This window comes from Lycium barbarum, chromosome 3 (genome assembly GCF_019175385.1).
Source record: "Lycium barbarum isolate Lr01 chromosome 3, ASM1917538v2, whole genome shotgun sequence".
Lineage (NCBI taxonomy): Eukaryota > Viridiplantae > Streptophyta > Magnoliopsida > Solanales > Solanaceae > Lycium > Lycium barbarum.
In genome coordinates, this window is record NC_083339.1 from 146,772,571 (window position 1) to 146,787,986 (window position 15,416).

A 15,416-nucleotide genomic window follows, 5' to 3' on the forward strand; every position below is an offset into this window, starting at 1 on the left:
CTACATTTGTCAGTACTAGTAGGTCTGCTGTTTCATCCGGATTGGAAATTGGAAGAGGGCTTGATTTACTCCACATGACGACAGTGTAAATGCAGCAGTTGTAGTATTGATCTGAAAGGAGAAGACACTGCCTGTCTCCTCTCCTCTATGGTCTTCTTCAAAGGTGGGTTTATGGATTGAAGTTCGACGATTTTCTATGAGAATTTTAAGTTAATATTATTAATGCGGAAATACACCATTATTAATAGGTATCTCTACGTGTACATTAATCAGGATGATCAAATATTTGTAGATAAACACCACTCATTCTATCCTAATTTATGTGACAGTATTAAAATTTCGAGAGTCAAACGAAACCTTCTTTGAAATCCTTTCATATTCCTTTTAAGTATTTGATGTCAATTCTTTTAATTTTTATTTAGTTTTTAACTATATAAATTTTATTTTAAAACTTAAATACTTTATGTCAGAATTCAAGGTCAAAATTGAAAAATTTTAAAATCAATAAGCGAAAAGTATCATATAAATTGAGATAAAAAAAATAATAAATTTCTCGGTGTATATGCGTGCAAGATGTTACTAACAAAAACTGCTGAATTTATCATGTGAATTTGTAACCTTCTTTGTAATCCGTCTCTAATCCTCATTTGGTTCCAACTAGGAATCGCGAAACAGTTTCATAAACACTTGTCCTGCTACGTGCTATATCATGGCGCTTGCGGTGGCATGTTATTATTCTTTTACTCTCTCTTTCAGGTCTACCGTGTTATTAATGAGTTCGACTTCTATAAGAAAAAATATACAGTATCTGGTCACAAAACAAAGAAGATGACTACAATTAAGTTTTCTACTAAGTGCATCAAATAAATAGTCTGCCAAATAAGAACCTGTTACAACATGTTATTTACATTGCCAGTGTAAATAATGTTATATTTAAGTTAAATTCGTTATATATATTGGCACAACAGATAGTAATATCTCAATTGGTATCGACTCGGCAAGATAGCTTGCAACTGTAACCAACCCAAGTTTCGCATGGTCCAGAGTCCGAACCAAATTCATATGTCAGCAACGAGCGTACTCACAAGTCACATCAATATTTTCTACTCTCTCCGTTTCAATTTATTTGACTCCGTTAAAGTTCTGACACAAAATTTAAGAAAGAAAGACGAAAATTTGTGAGTTTTGTGTTGTATAAAAAGAAAATTTTAAAATTAAATTACATATTTAATTATAGAAAGGTAAATTAAGAAAGCCAAATCGAGACAGAGAGAGAATACATAACATCTTTATAGATACTACGTAATATATCACATCGCAACTGGCACCACTATTTTCTAGTTTACACATGATAAAACAGATTGTGCTAGAAGCCTAGAACTATGGCTATGTTGTTCCTCTGCTTCGCACTATGGCAAACGCAGCTCAGAGTACATAACATTTGTAAGATACAAACATCAAAAAGCACCACCCAAAACTCTGAAGTACCCTAATTCCGAACTTTTTCCCTTCCTAATTCCTAACTGATGAGAGGGCTGAGATCGATCATCAATCTCAGTTGCTCCACCAATGAAGAAAATCTTTGCGGCGGTTAATTTTCTTCTGAAGCTGCAAAATACCATAGAGCAAGGCCTCGGCTGTGGGAGGACAACCAGGTACATAAATATCAACAGGAACAATCCTATCACAACCCCTCACCACTGAGTATGAGTAGTGGTAATAACCACCTCCATTCGCACAGCTCCCCATCGATATCACCCACCTCGGTTCTGGCATCTGATCATATACCCTACAAATTTGATCAAAACACAAACTATCAACTCATGTTACATTTTCTCAATATTTCTTTCTAGTAATAATGCACAACCCAATTTAATGAACAACACAGTTTACATTAAATGCAGTCTAGTTACGTTCGATTGTTTATGCAATAAATTATGATATCATGTATTGTTATATGGTGGATGATAATGCAGTAATTGTCACGAGGTGATCGACAATACATGGATTGTTGTGCAAGGATTGCCCAGTTTAAGAGAAGTTCTATCTTTTGATTCTTGTCCCTGTCTCACGTTATATTATGTAATAATGTTCCGCAATTAGCAAAACAACATTCGATTTCCTATATTAAACTCCGATTTTCCAAATAGTGCATCAGTTAGTTAATTTCTCTGTTCGAGTTTTTTTTTTTTTTTTTTTGGCAATTAAAGAGACTTTTATTAATCACCAAGTGCAAATTACAGAACCAAGAGGGATATTCCTAATCCACTCTTCTCAGAAGTGACAAATCTACCACTACATCAAATTTAGCAACCCAAATTCCTATCTACATACTAGTATGTTTCAATACAGTTCACTAGTCTCCTATTATCCCTAACACGAGTGCATAATCCCAGTTGCAAATGATGGAGGACAACTTCAACTGGCCTGGCTCTGTTCTGAAACACCCTTGTGTTTCTCTCAATCCAAATGAAGTACACCACAGCTGCAAAACTGGCCTGCAGAATAATACCTCTAGCCCCTCTGCCCTTAGAATGTTTCACGATCCATTTCCATTCATTTTCTCAGTTGCTAATCCTTCTACATCATGTCTGCCACTTCAAGACTTCCCTCCACAGTGTCTGAGAGTATGGACATTCAAAGAAAAAATGATTTGCATTTTCAGGAGCTTGATCACATAGTACACAAGTAGGAGAAACAGTCAGCCCCCATTTCAATAACACTTCTTTTGTCCTTAGCCTTCCCCACAGTTGTAGCCACAGAATAAAAACTTGTCTTGGTTCTTCGCAGTTATGGCAAACTAAATGTTTCCATTCCACGTTTTGAACATCACCTCTAATAGCAGTATACACCTTTGAAGTGAGGAATTTACTACCTTGAACCATTTTCGTTACATCCATTGTATGCCAGTTATTGCCAGACTCTCCTCATGTTGAAGATTTTCCTTACCATCCAAGAAGCTTGGCTAGGAGTGTTCATGCTGCCGATATCCTGCCTTTTAATGTACTATGTGTGGATCCAGACTCTGTTCCAGCTTATTTGACCAAATTTTCTTTTTAAGACTGTTCTTAAACAGAATGATCCTTTACTAAGTAGAGAAACAATTTACTTAAATTCCGGTAATTCCTAATAGAAACTGCTAACGAACAGGCATTTCAGCACGGGTATCTACCTGACCTGTCCCACAGATTTTCCTAAAATATTCTCCTTCTCTGTGCATTACGAAGTAAGTTAGAAGTATGATTCAACATTAGTTCTTTGAATGCTAGTGTTTGAAGTACCGCTACACACTACACCAGTAACGGTAATCCATTCTATTCAGGAAATATAATCTCGGATACTAGGAATACCAAGAGGGGATTAAGTTTCTTAAGGAAACACTATGGCGTAGTTGAACTCGGTAGGTTTGAATTAATTTCAGCTTTCTTCTTCATTTGTGTTTTTTAGGTAGCTTCTCTGTTTCCAGAATATATATGTTCGAAACGAAAGATCACACAAATTTCAAAAGTCTATCGCTCCTTTAACAAATTATGTAAACGGGTTCACAATAAATTGAAGGAGTAGTATGTAAACGTTATCTGTTTATATTAGTGCATGACTCTATACCCGAAACAGACGTATATGAGCAGAAAGAAAATATTTATATAAAGCTTTAAACCAAACAAACCGTTCATTGATTAGTAAGTACTCACCTTCGCAAGGCAGGAGCCATCTTATTGGTAAGGGTACCAGCAACAATCATGCAATCAGACTGTCTCGGGCTAGGTCGGAAAATAACGCCAAAACGATCCAAATCATACCTGGCCGCACCAGTATGCATCATCTCAACAGCACAACAAGCCAGCCCGAAAGTCATAGGCCAGAGGGAGCCACGACGGGCCCAATTCATAAGATCATCTACCTTAGAAATCACATATTCCGCTGCTTTAGGTAGCGCCGGCGATGTTGACGGTTTCGTTGCCGGGGGCTGTGAACTCCGAACATCTGCCGCCGTTGAGGATGAAGAAAGTGATCTAAGGGTAGAGATTAAAGCGGGACGAGAAGTTGTTGTGGTTACTTTCTGTAAAAGAGCCATAGCTCGGAGAATTGAGAATGATATACTAAAACGTTCAGTTATTTGAATTGAACAGTAGTTGCTATGAGTAATGGGAGATATAGGGAAAATATGAAGCTTTGAGACCGACTTAATTACTTCAACAGGACGGATATGTTCCAGATCGGTTCATCTAACTGGTGAGTCGATATTAACGTGGCGTACGCTTCATGACGTTCAAAGTCACATCGATTTAACTGGTTATCACTTTACGTGAATTTGTTTGACGCATGTAATGCAAGAATAGGAAGAAAAAAAAAAACTTTTGAAATTAAATATGTCTAAGATTTTTACAATTTATAATCATAAACACAGTATAATATTTGAAAAAGAGAGATATAAACATAAGGATGAAAGATTTACTTGTTATTCATTGCGACAATGATAGTCTTATCATCTGATAGCTTTACCTACACAATAAGAGAATGATCAAAGGCAAAATAAAAAAATTCCAAATGAAAACTATAAATTGATTATATACAATTTCTTTTACCAGGATGGATTAAAAAGGAAATAAGGTCTATATCGTTGAGAGTACTTTAGTGCAGCTACAATTTTATATCTTATGGAGTAAATATTACAAGAATAACGAATGAAAATATACCACAGGAAGTGACAGAGAACTCCATATATCAGTTTTTACCATGGCGAGTAATTTTATTCTCTTTATGATAATTTTCCCATGTGTACTATGCTGGCAGGATTACTCCGTCTATATAGGAATGGGACCGATAACGAGATGCTCTAGCTACCTGCTACCAACGAGAGCAACACCTTTTCTATCCTAGCTTCCTTCTTTAATAAATCTTCTGATTAAATCCTAGTTTATCGCAATTTCTTTAGTGGTTGAAACCTAAAAGAAAAAAATATTAACAAACACGGCTATATCAAATTTTAATGTTTTCATGAATTCCTAAGTCGACAGTTAATGTGGACCAAATTTATTTGGCTAAAATGTACTGATTTATAAAGGACGAAATAGAGACTCAAGTAGAGTATTAATTTACTCGATACGACTGATGAGAATAACTTTTCTTTTGCATTAAACAGCCTCTAGTGATAGCAATATTCAGGTCGATGCACAAAATTCACACTTGAAATATGCGACACGGCAATTTGATGACATGAACTCGGTTCATTTTATTTCAAATAAGGTTAAGACGAGCACGAGCAATATTGACAACGAAATTAATCTATTTCTATGACTCACAGATCATGTTGAAAGAAATCTGTAGCAGCAAAAACAGGATATGATACGATCACGCAACACAATTATCAATTATGTCAAAAAATGTTCACCAGTTCATTATTCGGTTCCTATCACAAGGCTCTGGCAGCAAAGCAAAAGTACAAAACTACCAACTGCAGTCTAATATGAATATTAGAATGTTAAAACACTGACATTCTGTACGGGGATGACAAGCTTAACAGTGCCAACTTCACTTCCCAAAAACAAAAAATACAGGTAAACAAATGTCAGTGCCCTTCAACTTGTTTTACAGAAAAAATTTACTTTAGTTAATAATCTATAAAAAAAAAAAGGCACACTGATTTATCCTACAAAAAATAATGCTATCCTTGAAAATAAGCTAAAACGCCCTGCAAGTTAGCAGCAGCTCCTTTCCACCAACATTTCCAGTAAGAACTACATTTACCTTAAAAACTAGTGGCAATTTTTGCACATCCATTAGTTTTTGCTTGTAGGAGAACTACGACATTCTTTCCCTACTTCAACCCAATATACTAACAAATTTCAAAGAGTGAAGCAGAAAACGAGTAGGGGATAAGAATGCGAGGTCATCAATATGCTGACAAAGACAAAGTTGCTTCATGTGGAGTCTTTCATCCACTTCTGGACCTTGACATCAAAAGCATGTTACAGGTTGGCGAGGCATCTGGAAGTGAAATGGTAGAACCTCAAGCTGCTTCTGAAGAAAACATTTCTCAAAAAGCAACCTGAAAAAATGCTATCCAAGAAAGCTACATTCCTCCTCTGTTAACACTTATGCATAATACATATACAAGCTGTTTGCAGCGGCACAGGCGATTGAATTTTCAGTTGGATGCCACGCTAGATGGAGGAGCTTTGTTGTGAAATCAAATGAATTTCCATTTGCATCAACTCCTGGACTTTCTGAACCTGTAATGCAAATAAATGTACTCCGGTATATTTCTTATGGTGAAATAAATTTTCTGGTAATAAGAGAAGTATAAAAGACTTGTTGTCGAGTGCATTTATGAATATGTAAGCATACCTCTCCTGACAACACGTGTTAGGCTACTGCTCAGGGACCTGGAAGGCCTTGAAGGAGTCTGCACTTGTCTTCTGGTGGAGCACATTCAATGTCAGTCAGACACGAAGACAAACAACATATAAATCCAAATATGTTCACATGAAGGAAACAAGATATAGGTACCTCATGGGGTTTTTGCTAGCTTCCAGTGTAGTAGCTTCAGTAGTCCCCGCGGCACAACCAAAGACACGGAAAAGATTGCTGAAATCATAGTATAGTTTTTAAGAAACAAATCAGAGGTGATGAATAAAGGGAAAAACAAAACAGGTGACACTCTACACACCTATAAGATCCAGTAGCTACTCGCAGCCCATCACCACTAAGGCAACACTCGAACTTGTCAAAGATGGAGTCATTCTCATATAAATCGCATAGCTGTCAGTAAAACGAATCTATGATCAGCTAAGAGATATACGAAAAATAGTCAAGTAACATCTTGGATGTATATGGTAAATCACCTTCGGTCTCAAATATTCATGAACCTGGAAGGTTGATACTGGACCAGAATCCATATTAATGTCCCATAGCTGAAAAGGCAAGGTGAGTTCAGTAACAAATCCATATAAAGAAATTCCACTGATAAAGATGGGAAAGAGAAAACACACATGGAAGACCCAGCTCAAAAACAACTAGCAACAATTATACTTAAGTTACAGAATTCCTGATCTTGATCTACTTTAAGCAAAAACACACAAACATCAAACATTGCAGGGCCCCGTGTTAGATAGAACTAACAACAACAACATACCCAGTGTCATCCCACAAAGGTTTATAGACAAAATACCAAATAAAGCATGACAAAGCAGCCTGAAAAGAAGGAACAATAATGTAACTACCCCAAAATCATATGATAATCGAAGTACAAGACTCTAATTAGATTCTTCCGGGCAATCGATCTTCTCTGAGAAAAGATAGTAGTTCAAACTAAATCATAAGGGAGATCGAGCTTATCAATCATTCCCTTCGTTTTACACCTAGGTCTTCGAGAGAACCTCCGGCAGCAGCTATCAAATTTAGTACATTAAATGCAGTACAATATGACCCCACTCAATTTAAAAGGAAGATGTTGCGCCTTCAATTATATCTCCCCACAAGCTAACTGATATAGAAACTATTTTTCACGTGAATTCTTTAGCTAAAAAATATAAAATGACAAGATATGAAAGCAATAATAAGCTAAGCCAATCAATCAAACATATTTCATACCTCAATTCCAAATTTAAAAGAGCGGGAGGGGGGAGGATGCTAAATAAGTCATCTGTATCCCTTCCACTCTATCCAGGTTCATTCCATTTCAAAGGCAATAGAGCGCATATACAACGAAAGAAGTACTCATCAACTACCAAAATTCAAAAATTAGAGGTCAAGGAACTTTGAGTACTTCCAATTACTCCCTCCGTCCCAATTTATGTGGCACCATTTGACTAGGCACAAAGCTCAAGAACGAAAGGAAGACTTTTGAAATTTGTGTGGCTCTAAATCATCCCATAAAGTTAAATTGTTTCTAAATATAGAAATGTGACATTCTTTTTGAGACGGACTAAAAAGGAAAGTGTGCCTTATAAATTGGGATAGAGGGAGTATATGATAGAAACTAATTCCCAAACCACCACACTGAACTGAGGAGAGAAGATTGAACTAGAGGATAACAAGATGTTTCTACCAAGATTGGTTTAGAAAAAATCTGGCAGCTTTTATTGATCAATCATAAAATTTAAGCTCTTAGGAACACACAACTAGCACAAAAAAAAAAAAAAAAAAAAAAATCTGAATGCAAAAGTTGGCCAAAAGGAAATATAAGGATCAAACGTGAACACCCCATCAACTAATAAAAATACAGTTAGAACTCGGGAAGCACCACGAACATGAACACATTGAGCGCATAGAAGCTCATAAATGTTCTTTTCCAGAATAATCCTATGAGGACTTCAAATGCACTTGACAGCATTCCATATCATATAACCAAGTTCAACACAATATCAACTGGGTGGGGTTCTCCATCAGATCATAGGGGATAATAACTATTAGAAATGAAAAACAAAACAAAGAGCTGATAATGTGCACAATTAGGGCCATAGAGCATGCCATGAGTTATGCTAATAGCACCTTATTGGAACTACGCTTTTTGTACAAAGGTTTATAGATCAAACAGTGCCCTCTACAAAGTGAGAAACATAAATGTGAAGCACACTCCAATTGGTGCAGCTCTCAAATGACAACTACTCCACTAAAAATATTGTGAAACTAAAGTAAAGGGGACCAACCTTTAGGGTCATATAGTCACGGCTGAGTATGTATCTTCCATCCTTAGAAAATTTAATATCTGAAATTGAAGCAATTATCTCGGTGAAAAATGATCTTGAACCGGGTGCTTCTTGCTCCTCAAACCTGCATACAAGGAACCAATATTTTATAACGCTATCGGGAAGTAATTTGAAATGCATATATATCCTTAGCAAAAGTAGTAGCTCTGTTCCAGAATATTTTCATCCATCTTTCACATCTTCTGCTGGACAAGAACACATTTAAAGAAGAAAAAAATCCCCAGGCAATGACAATTAGAAATAAAGGGAAGACTGAAACTTACAATTTAGAATGTGAATCGCACAAAGCTGACTGCCGGAGATCTATGAGACGAATTGACCCTTTTGAACTACTATAAGCTAACGTGTTACAATGAGTAGGATGAAACTCTGCTGAAGTTATCACCTCTGGAATAAATAAAATATGGTTAAGGTCTAAGCATCTATTGAAATAACACAACACATTTTAAAGAATTATATGAAATGAGAATAAATTTTATGGCCTAGTTAAGGTGCCCACTACAAAGGAATTGAGGAAAAACTTACCAGTTAGATCTTCCATATTTGCCGGCTTGACATCAACAATATTGAAACTCTGATTGCTTATTTCCAAGTTCCAAAGGTTGATCCGGAGATCATCAGCCGATATAAATGTTTCGCCATCACTGAACGGAAAAGACAAAAGGCCAGATAAATTACAATGAGGTCTCATAAACCAGAAAAAACAGCAGGGCAATCCAGGACTACAGGAGTAATATATTCACCTGTTATTTGAAATAGAGTTGATGTGATAGTCATGTGCATGAGCATACACTCTTCTGCACCTTGCAACAAGGCTGGTCTCATTAATTGTAACCTATAATTAACATTCCAAAGCTTTTAGATCCAAATAAAGAGCAATAACGAGGACATCATGTCAAGTTTATAAAGGTAACAACTGTCTTAGGGAAAGGAGATGCAGTGGAGTACCTAAATTCTTCTACCAATCAAGAGGAATAAATTTAAGGCACAGAAAGCGCAAAAGTTTCCAACGATCCAAGGGTGAGGATTTGAAGATAAAACAAACCATGTCTGTGTATCCATATCATGCGAGAGAAACCAAAGACATTTACAAAAGCACATAACACATGAACATAGAATGTCCTAGCTTGTAATGTCAGTTTTTCACCCTCTTGTAAAGCACATAACACATGAACATAGAAACAACTTCTGAATAACCAGGAGTCCAGAAACACCATGTACATTGTTCCACTCAAGCAGTGACTTCACATGAGATCTGTTTCTATTTTTTTTTTTTTTTTTTTTGGGGGGGGAGGGGGGGCAAGGAATAAAAAAAACTTTCTAATATCTAACGTGAATCCACCCCCGGGATTAGTCGGGGCTCAAAGAGACTCGGACACCCGGCGCTAATCAAAAAAAAAAATATATATCTAACGTGAATCCTTATGACATTGTTCATGGCATCTCCTTTTCCAGGTAACCTAAAAAATACATTGATCACAGACACTAATTAACATACTTGGTAGATAAAAGTAAAGCACACAAACATACTTGACATGCCATAACAACCGAACATACAGGACATATATAGCTCAAGTACAACTACCACAGGTAAACGTAATGAGGAAAAGCCCCCAGGTGGAAACGACAAATCACTGCTCAAGCAATTCAAAGATCTATCTGCATAACCCCAATTTGCAAGACACTGCTTTGGACTGGAAGAAACACTAGAACTGGCCACACTGCCATTTCCAACAGCTCTGGAAGGATCAATATTCATATCAGATATCTTCTTGACTTTCTTCTCTTGGACCTGAATAAGCAAAAGAAGTAGGGAACACCTTAGCACATTGATGAGGAACCCACAAAAAAAGATAGCCACCAGAGGAGTGCTTCACAGGTAGACAATTTCAAATGCAACATATGTGAACTCTCAACTAGTAAACATCTCAACAACAATCAGAATAGCTCCCCGCCACATTTAAATTAACAATAAATACTGCTCATCAATGCAACAGAAAAAATGTATATTGAGACATGGAATGTACAGAAGGATACTACTCATTTTTATTTTAACAGAATAAACTAAGCCAGTCACACTGAATTTAAGGAACCATAGAAAAGAAAGTTGGATGAACTAAGTTACCTTCCAAAACTTTATGGTTTTGTCATTGGTAGATAGAAGAAAGAGGGCACCATTAGACGATTGGCACCAACGGATCTTGTTGATTTTCTCCTCAATCTCCAAACTCTTCAGATAATCAAACTGAACAGAGAGATGCAATGGAAGAAGTCAGAATACTATTTGAAGCAAGAAAAGAAAGAAAGCAAAGCAAATGGAGAATGAGAAATAGCAGCAGGAGGCAATTCACCCCTTCATAGTTGCATGTGGACAGGAAAGTGGCAGCCCCAATTGACAAATACATAAGAACCAGATAAATAAGATTCTCCTCACTCTTTCATCACACCAAAAAGGAAGCATAAAGAAGGGCGAACAACAAAGAACTGTCAAATACCTCAGGTTCATGGCTCTGAAATTCTGTCTTGTAGCGGAACTCTGGATGCCGACCCACTGAATAGTCCATTCTCTCTAGCTCTCTCCGACTTCCAATATTCTAAAGTAAGACAATGCAAAAGGAGAGACATGATCAGAGGAAACAGCCTCCACATTTTAATAAATCTTCGGAACTGCACTGTAAAGAAACCCACCTCTTTTGTATCAGTCCTTTCAAATAATACCACCCTACCCCCACGATCTCCAGTAGCAAGATGGTCACCAGTTTTATCGAACTCAATCGCGGAGATGATATCAACTACAACAATAAAGATGAGAAAATACATCATGAGTTTCGAAAAAATAAGTGTCCTGAACATCTCACGGAGAAAGCAAAGCACATGCTCTCATAGTTGCAAACTCCCCGTGCAACCGAAAATGGTACAGCTGCATTATCCAGGCACTTCAAATAATTTGCACTACAAAGTTGATTTAAAAATTTTGTTTCTAAATTAAGCTCACTACAGGTCCTATCACAGTCCAACAGTTAACTACGAAACTGTTTCAGATAATATGAACTGCCCACTGTTACTAGTCAAACCATGGCATACAACATGGAGCACCAGATAAGTATCATAGAGATGAATTCATGTACAGGTTCTACAAGCATTATTTTCTGTTCCCTTCATCTCCATACAACATATTGCTGGCTTAAAGAAAATATGAACGAAACAACTGAATGTTTGCTAGCACCGACAGTGCACAAAATCAAAAGCTAAAGGCGCGAAAGGCGCAAAATCAAAATCTAAAGGCATGCTTGAGCCTAAACAAGAAACTGTAGCTCATGAAACTTACTACTCTCACATCAGAACAGTCTTAAAAATGGGGAAGCTAAAGCAAAAGGATATAATCTACAAGTGTCAGAAGCATTCAGCCTAAACCTACTCCACTTGAATGCTCTCTTCAACCTAGTTTACAAAAGGACAACCATTATAGAAATCTACATTGAGTACTGACCCAAACATCAAGAGTGGAATGAACCACTCCCCTAGGCATTGCATATAGTTGTTTGATTTGCCGCTGTTAGAACACCACACTATTCGTCTTTTTTGGGTTAATGTTCGCAATGATGAATCGATCCTAAGCTGCGCAGGAAAGGCCCAAAGTCACTCCCAGAGAACAGTGAAGCTTACCAGGGTCTTTCTGTCAAGGTGCAGGTAATCCGCATCTTCACGATTACCTCTTCACAGACATGTCTATGCATCTTGAAACCAAGAGAGCAGATCGAAACTAGTCTAATGGGAGTCTTAAAAGATAAACTAATAGACTTTTGATACAACAAATTGAAGTACTCTATAAGAAAGTAACAACCTTTCACTGTGCTGCAGCAAAATAGACATCAATAAAATCTTCTTTTGGGATAGTCTATTATATATGCATGTTATGGTAAACACATCTGAATCAAGGCTCATATCCCATCAGCGACATCAAATCCCCACAATTTAGGCGAAAGGAGATGTCTATTATTGAGTTACCTGACATATCTCTACCGATACATACTTCCATACTGGTTCGAAATGAGGCTGCTGTCCAAACATTATACCTTAAAGCTCAAAAACTTAGTCCGTGGAGCTAAAATAATGTCTGGTGAACGCGTCAATACTGGCCATTGCAGAGTGGTAATACATGACTGAATAGCTACTTACAACCACACCCTCGTGATTTACATTTGTGCATACATAAAGTTCCAACACTTGTAAGCACCAAATAAATAAGTGAATTGCATCAACTACACTCAAAAAACCTACACTTCAACAATGACAAACTACACTCAAAAAACCATCATCTAGATCTACACACAAGTTAAATAATTCTCCAATACCACAATAGATTCAAGCACTGAGGGAAAAAAAACAAAATATAAGTAACAATAAACATGTTACAGTTCAGTATATACTGTTATCAATCAGCTAAATCAATCAATCTAACAGATTTACTCCAATTCGACAATTTAATAATTAACTACCGCATAACTGATCAAAAACAGATAACAAAACCCTAGCAACTACGGATCCAAAGGTAAACAAAGATTTAACTGTGATAATAATAACAATTATAAAAAAAATAAAAAAATAAAAATTTACCTTCCTGAACTTCTTCACCGGCCGTACGTTCACCAAATACCTGAGAGAATTTCCACTCAAGCGGCGGTGGTGGACCCGCCGTAGCTGCCACGTCATCACCACCGTTCATCTTTCTCTTTGCTTCGATAGAAAGAGAAACAAATCGAATCGAATGGAAACAAAACAACAATTGGATGAAGACGATAAAACAAAATCAATCACTTGATGAAAAAGCGATCGGTTTTAGGTTTTTTAGGAATCGCCGATCGTAATAACTTCATAGAGAAAAAAAAAATGTCTGATTTTTCAGATTAAAACATTATTACAACTTCCCAAACAATGCCTTTGCAATTCCAGATTGATTATTCTCGATTTTTCTTTTTTCTTTTTTTTTTCCTTTTTTTTTTTTCCTTTCTTTTCTATTCGGCTATCTGTGATGGGATTGGGGAAGGAGAAAATAGGGAATTTGCCCTTCTTTTTGTCTTTGAAGAACACTGTTCTCTCTCTCTAAAAGTTCTATCAATAATACATTCTCTTTCTATCCACCTTTTTATTTTATTTTATTTTAGTTAAGCCCTGCTAGTTTTACCCACTTTGTGATGCCCATGGGGTCACAGTGTCGCATTGACGAGAAATTGCTAAATTTGTCCATGTACAATTAAATAATTTTATTTTTCGTTTAAAAACAAATATATGATTATAAAGAAAACATTTTGGTTTTTATTTTGACTCCAAGAGGGTGGTTGGATTGGCTTTTTTTAAGTGTTTTTTTAGCTTATAAGCTCTTTTTTTACTTTTTCTGATGTTTGAGAAAGATAAAAATGTTTTTAGACACTTACTTTTAGGCTAAATAGATATAAAAATAAGCGATACCCAACTTTTAGTTTTTAGCTTAAAAGCTATTTTTTAAAAGTCAATCCAAACACGCTATTAATAAAAATTCAATATGAGAATTAATTTCAAGTTGTAGTCAGAAATAAAGGTACAATTTAGAATATTCTTTTTAAAAGATTTAGACACGTGAAATCAATTTATTCGTGTTGAAGCTCGAGCTATATATTAATAATAAAGACATATATGAAATGATTTACTAACGAAAAGGGAATTTAGAATATTTTTCAAAAGATTTACACATGCGAAAATATTTTTTTCCGTGTTGAAGCTGGGTCTTTGTTAATAATACCGACAAATATAAAAAGGTTTGTTAATGGAAAGGGGTTAAGTAGATCAAACGTACAATGGGGAGATTTAGATACATGAAATCAATTTATTGCGTTGAAGCATGGGCTTTACTAATAATAACGACAAACATTGTTAACAGAAAGGGGTTAAGTAGACCAAGTATAATGGAAGGATTTAGACACGTGAAATCAATTTATTTCTCGTTGAAGCTCGAGTTTTACTAACAATAAAAACAAATATGAAACGATTTTACTAACAAAAAAGGAATATAGAATCTTTTTTGGGAGATGTAGACACATGAAATCAATTTATTTCGTGTTTAAGCTGGGACTTTATTAATAATAACGACAAATATAAAAAAAAAATTGCTAATGGAAAGCGGTTAAGTAGACCAAAAGTACAATGGAAAGATTTAGACATCTGAAATCAATTTATTTCAAGTTGAAGCTGGGGCTTTATTAATAATAACGATGAATATAAAAAGATTTGTTAACGGGAAGACGTTAAGTAGACCAAAAATACTACAAAATGATTAAGACACGCGAAATCAATTTATTTCGTGCTAAAGTTGGAACTTTATTAATAATAACAACATATATAAAAAGATTTGTTAAGGGAAAGTGATTAAGTAGACAAAAAGTGCAATGGAAGGTAGACACGTAAAAGCAACTTATTTCACGTCGAAGCTTGGAACTTTATGTTTGTGTGTAGGTTCAAAGTAGCCCTTACCTATACTCTTGGGTGGTTTTTGTCCTTTAAGTTTGTGTGTAGGTTCAAAGTAATCCCTTGATTAACTTGCTTGATGATGGCGAAATGCGTCTACGGGCGAGTCGAGTCTACTTTGTGCCACCCATGTATGGCCACTGCTACTCCTTTCGCGCTATTTTTTCTTGGCAAATCCGAGGCAATTGCTCTCTTTTCATTCTC

General features: G+C 36.1%; 2 protein-coding genes across 5 annotated transcripts; both read right to left on the reverse strand.

The window, feature by feature from the left end:
• Positions 1-1,274: 1,274 nt before the first annotated feature.
• LOC132633452 (uncharacterized) lies at positions 1,275-4,220 on the reverse strand. The gene is made up of 2 exons (XM_060349880.1): positions 3,693-4,220; positions 1,275-1,789 (listed from the first exon to the last, which is right to left on the reverse strand). The coding sequence occupies exons 1-2, from the start codon at positions 4,073-4,075 to the stop codon at positions 1,555-1,557; spliced, it is 618 nt and encodes a 205-aa protein (XP_060205863.1). The 5' UTR covers positions 4,076-4,220; the 3' UTR covers positions 1,275-1,554.
• Positions 4,221-5,456: 1,236 nt separating this feature from the next.
• LOC132633450 (serine/threonine protein phosphatase 2A 55 kDa regulatory subunit B beta isoform-like) lies at positions 5,457-13,846 on the reverse strand. 4 transcript variants are annotated; one of them, XM_060349879.1, is made up of 14 exons: positions 13,329-13,846; positions 11,400-11,503; positions 11,207-11,305; positions 10,837-10,956; positions 10,297-10,503; positions 9,455-9,546; positions 9,237-9,355; positions 8,975-9,098; positions 8,652-8,775; positions 6,846-6,914; positions 6,671-6,762; positions 6,511-6,588; positions 6,349-6,416; positions 5,457-6,233 (listed from the first exon to the last, which is right to left on the reverse strand). In XM_060349879.1, the coding sequence occupies exons 1-14, from the start codon at positions 13,435-13,437 to the stop codon at positions 6,097-6,099; spliced, it is 1,542 nt and encodes a 513-aa protein (XP_060205862.1). In that variant the 5' UTR covers positions 13,438-13,846; the 3' UTR covers positions 5,457-6,096. The 4 variants fall into 4 exon arrangements, with proteins under 4 accessions (XP_060205862.1, XP_060205861.1, XP_060205860.1 ...); XM_060349878.1 differs by having other exon boundaries at positions 10,294-10,503; XM_060349877.1 differs by having other exon boundaries at positions 6,349-6,419; positions 13,329-13,845.
• Positions 13,847-15,416: the final 1,570 nt, after the last annotated feature.

Excerpts from the sequence above, each read along its gene's own strand:
- LOC132633452 (XM_060349880.1), bottom strand. The coding sequence starts at position 4,075 with ATGGCTCTTTTACAGAAAGTAACCACAACAACTTCTCGTCCCGCTTTA. Across the intron at positions 1,790-3,692 it reads ATGGCTCCTGCCTTGCGAAG|GGTATATGATCAGATGCCAG; the intron begins GTGAGTACTTAC and ends TCAAATTTGTAG.
- LOC132633450 (XM_060349876.1), bottom strand. The coding sequence starts at position 13,437 with ATGAACGGTGGTGATGACGTGGCAGCTACGGCGGGTCCACCACCGCCG. Across the intron at positions 10,504-10,836 it reads AAACCATAAAGTTTTGGAAG|GTCCAAGAGAAGAAAGTCAA; the intron begins GTAACTTAGTTC and ends TTGCTTATTCAG. Across the intron at positions 6,915-8,651 it reads GTGACTATATGACCCTAAAG|CTATGGGACATTAATATGGA; the intron begins GTTGGTCCCCTT and ends TTGCCTTTTCAG.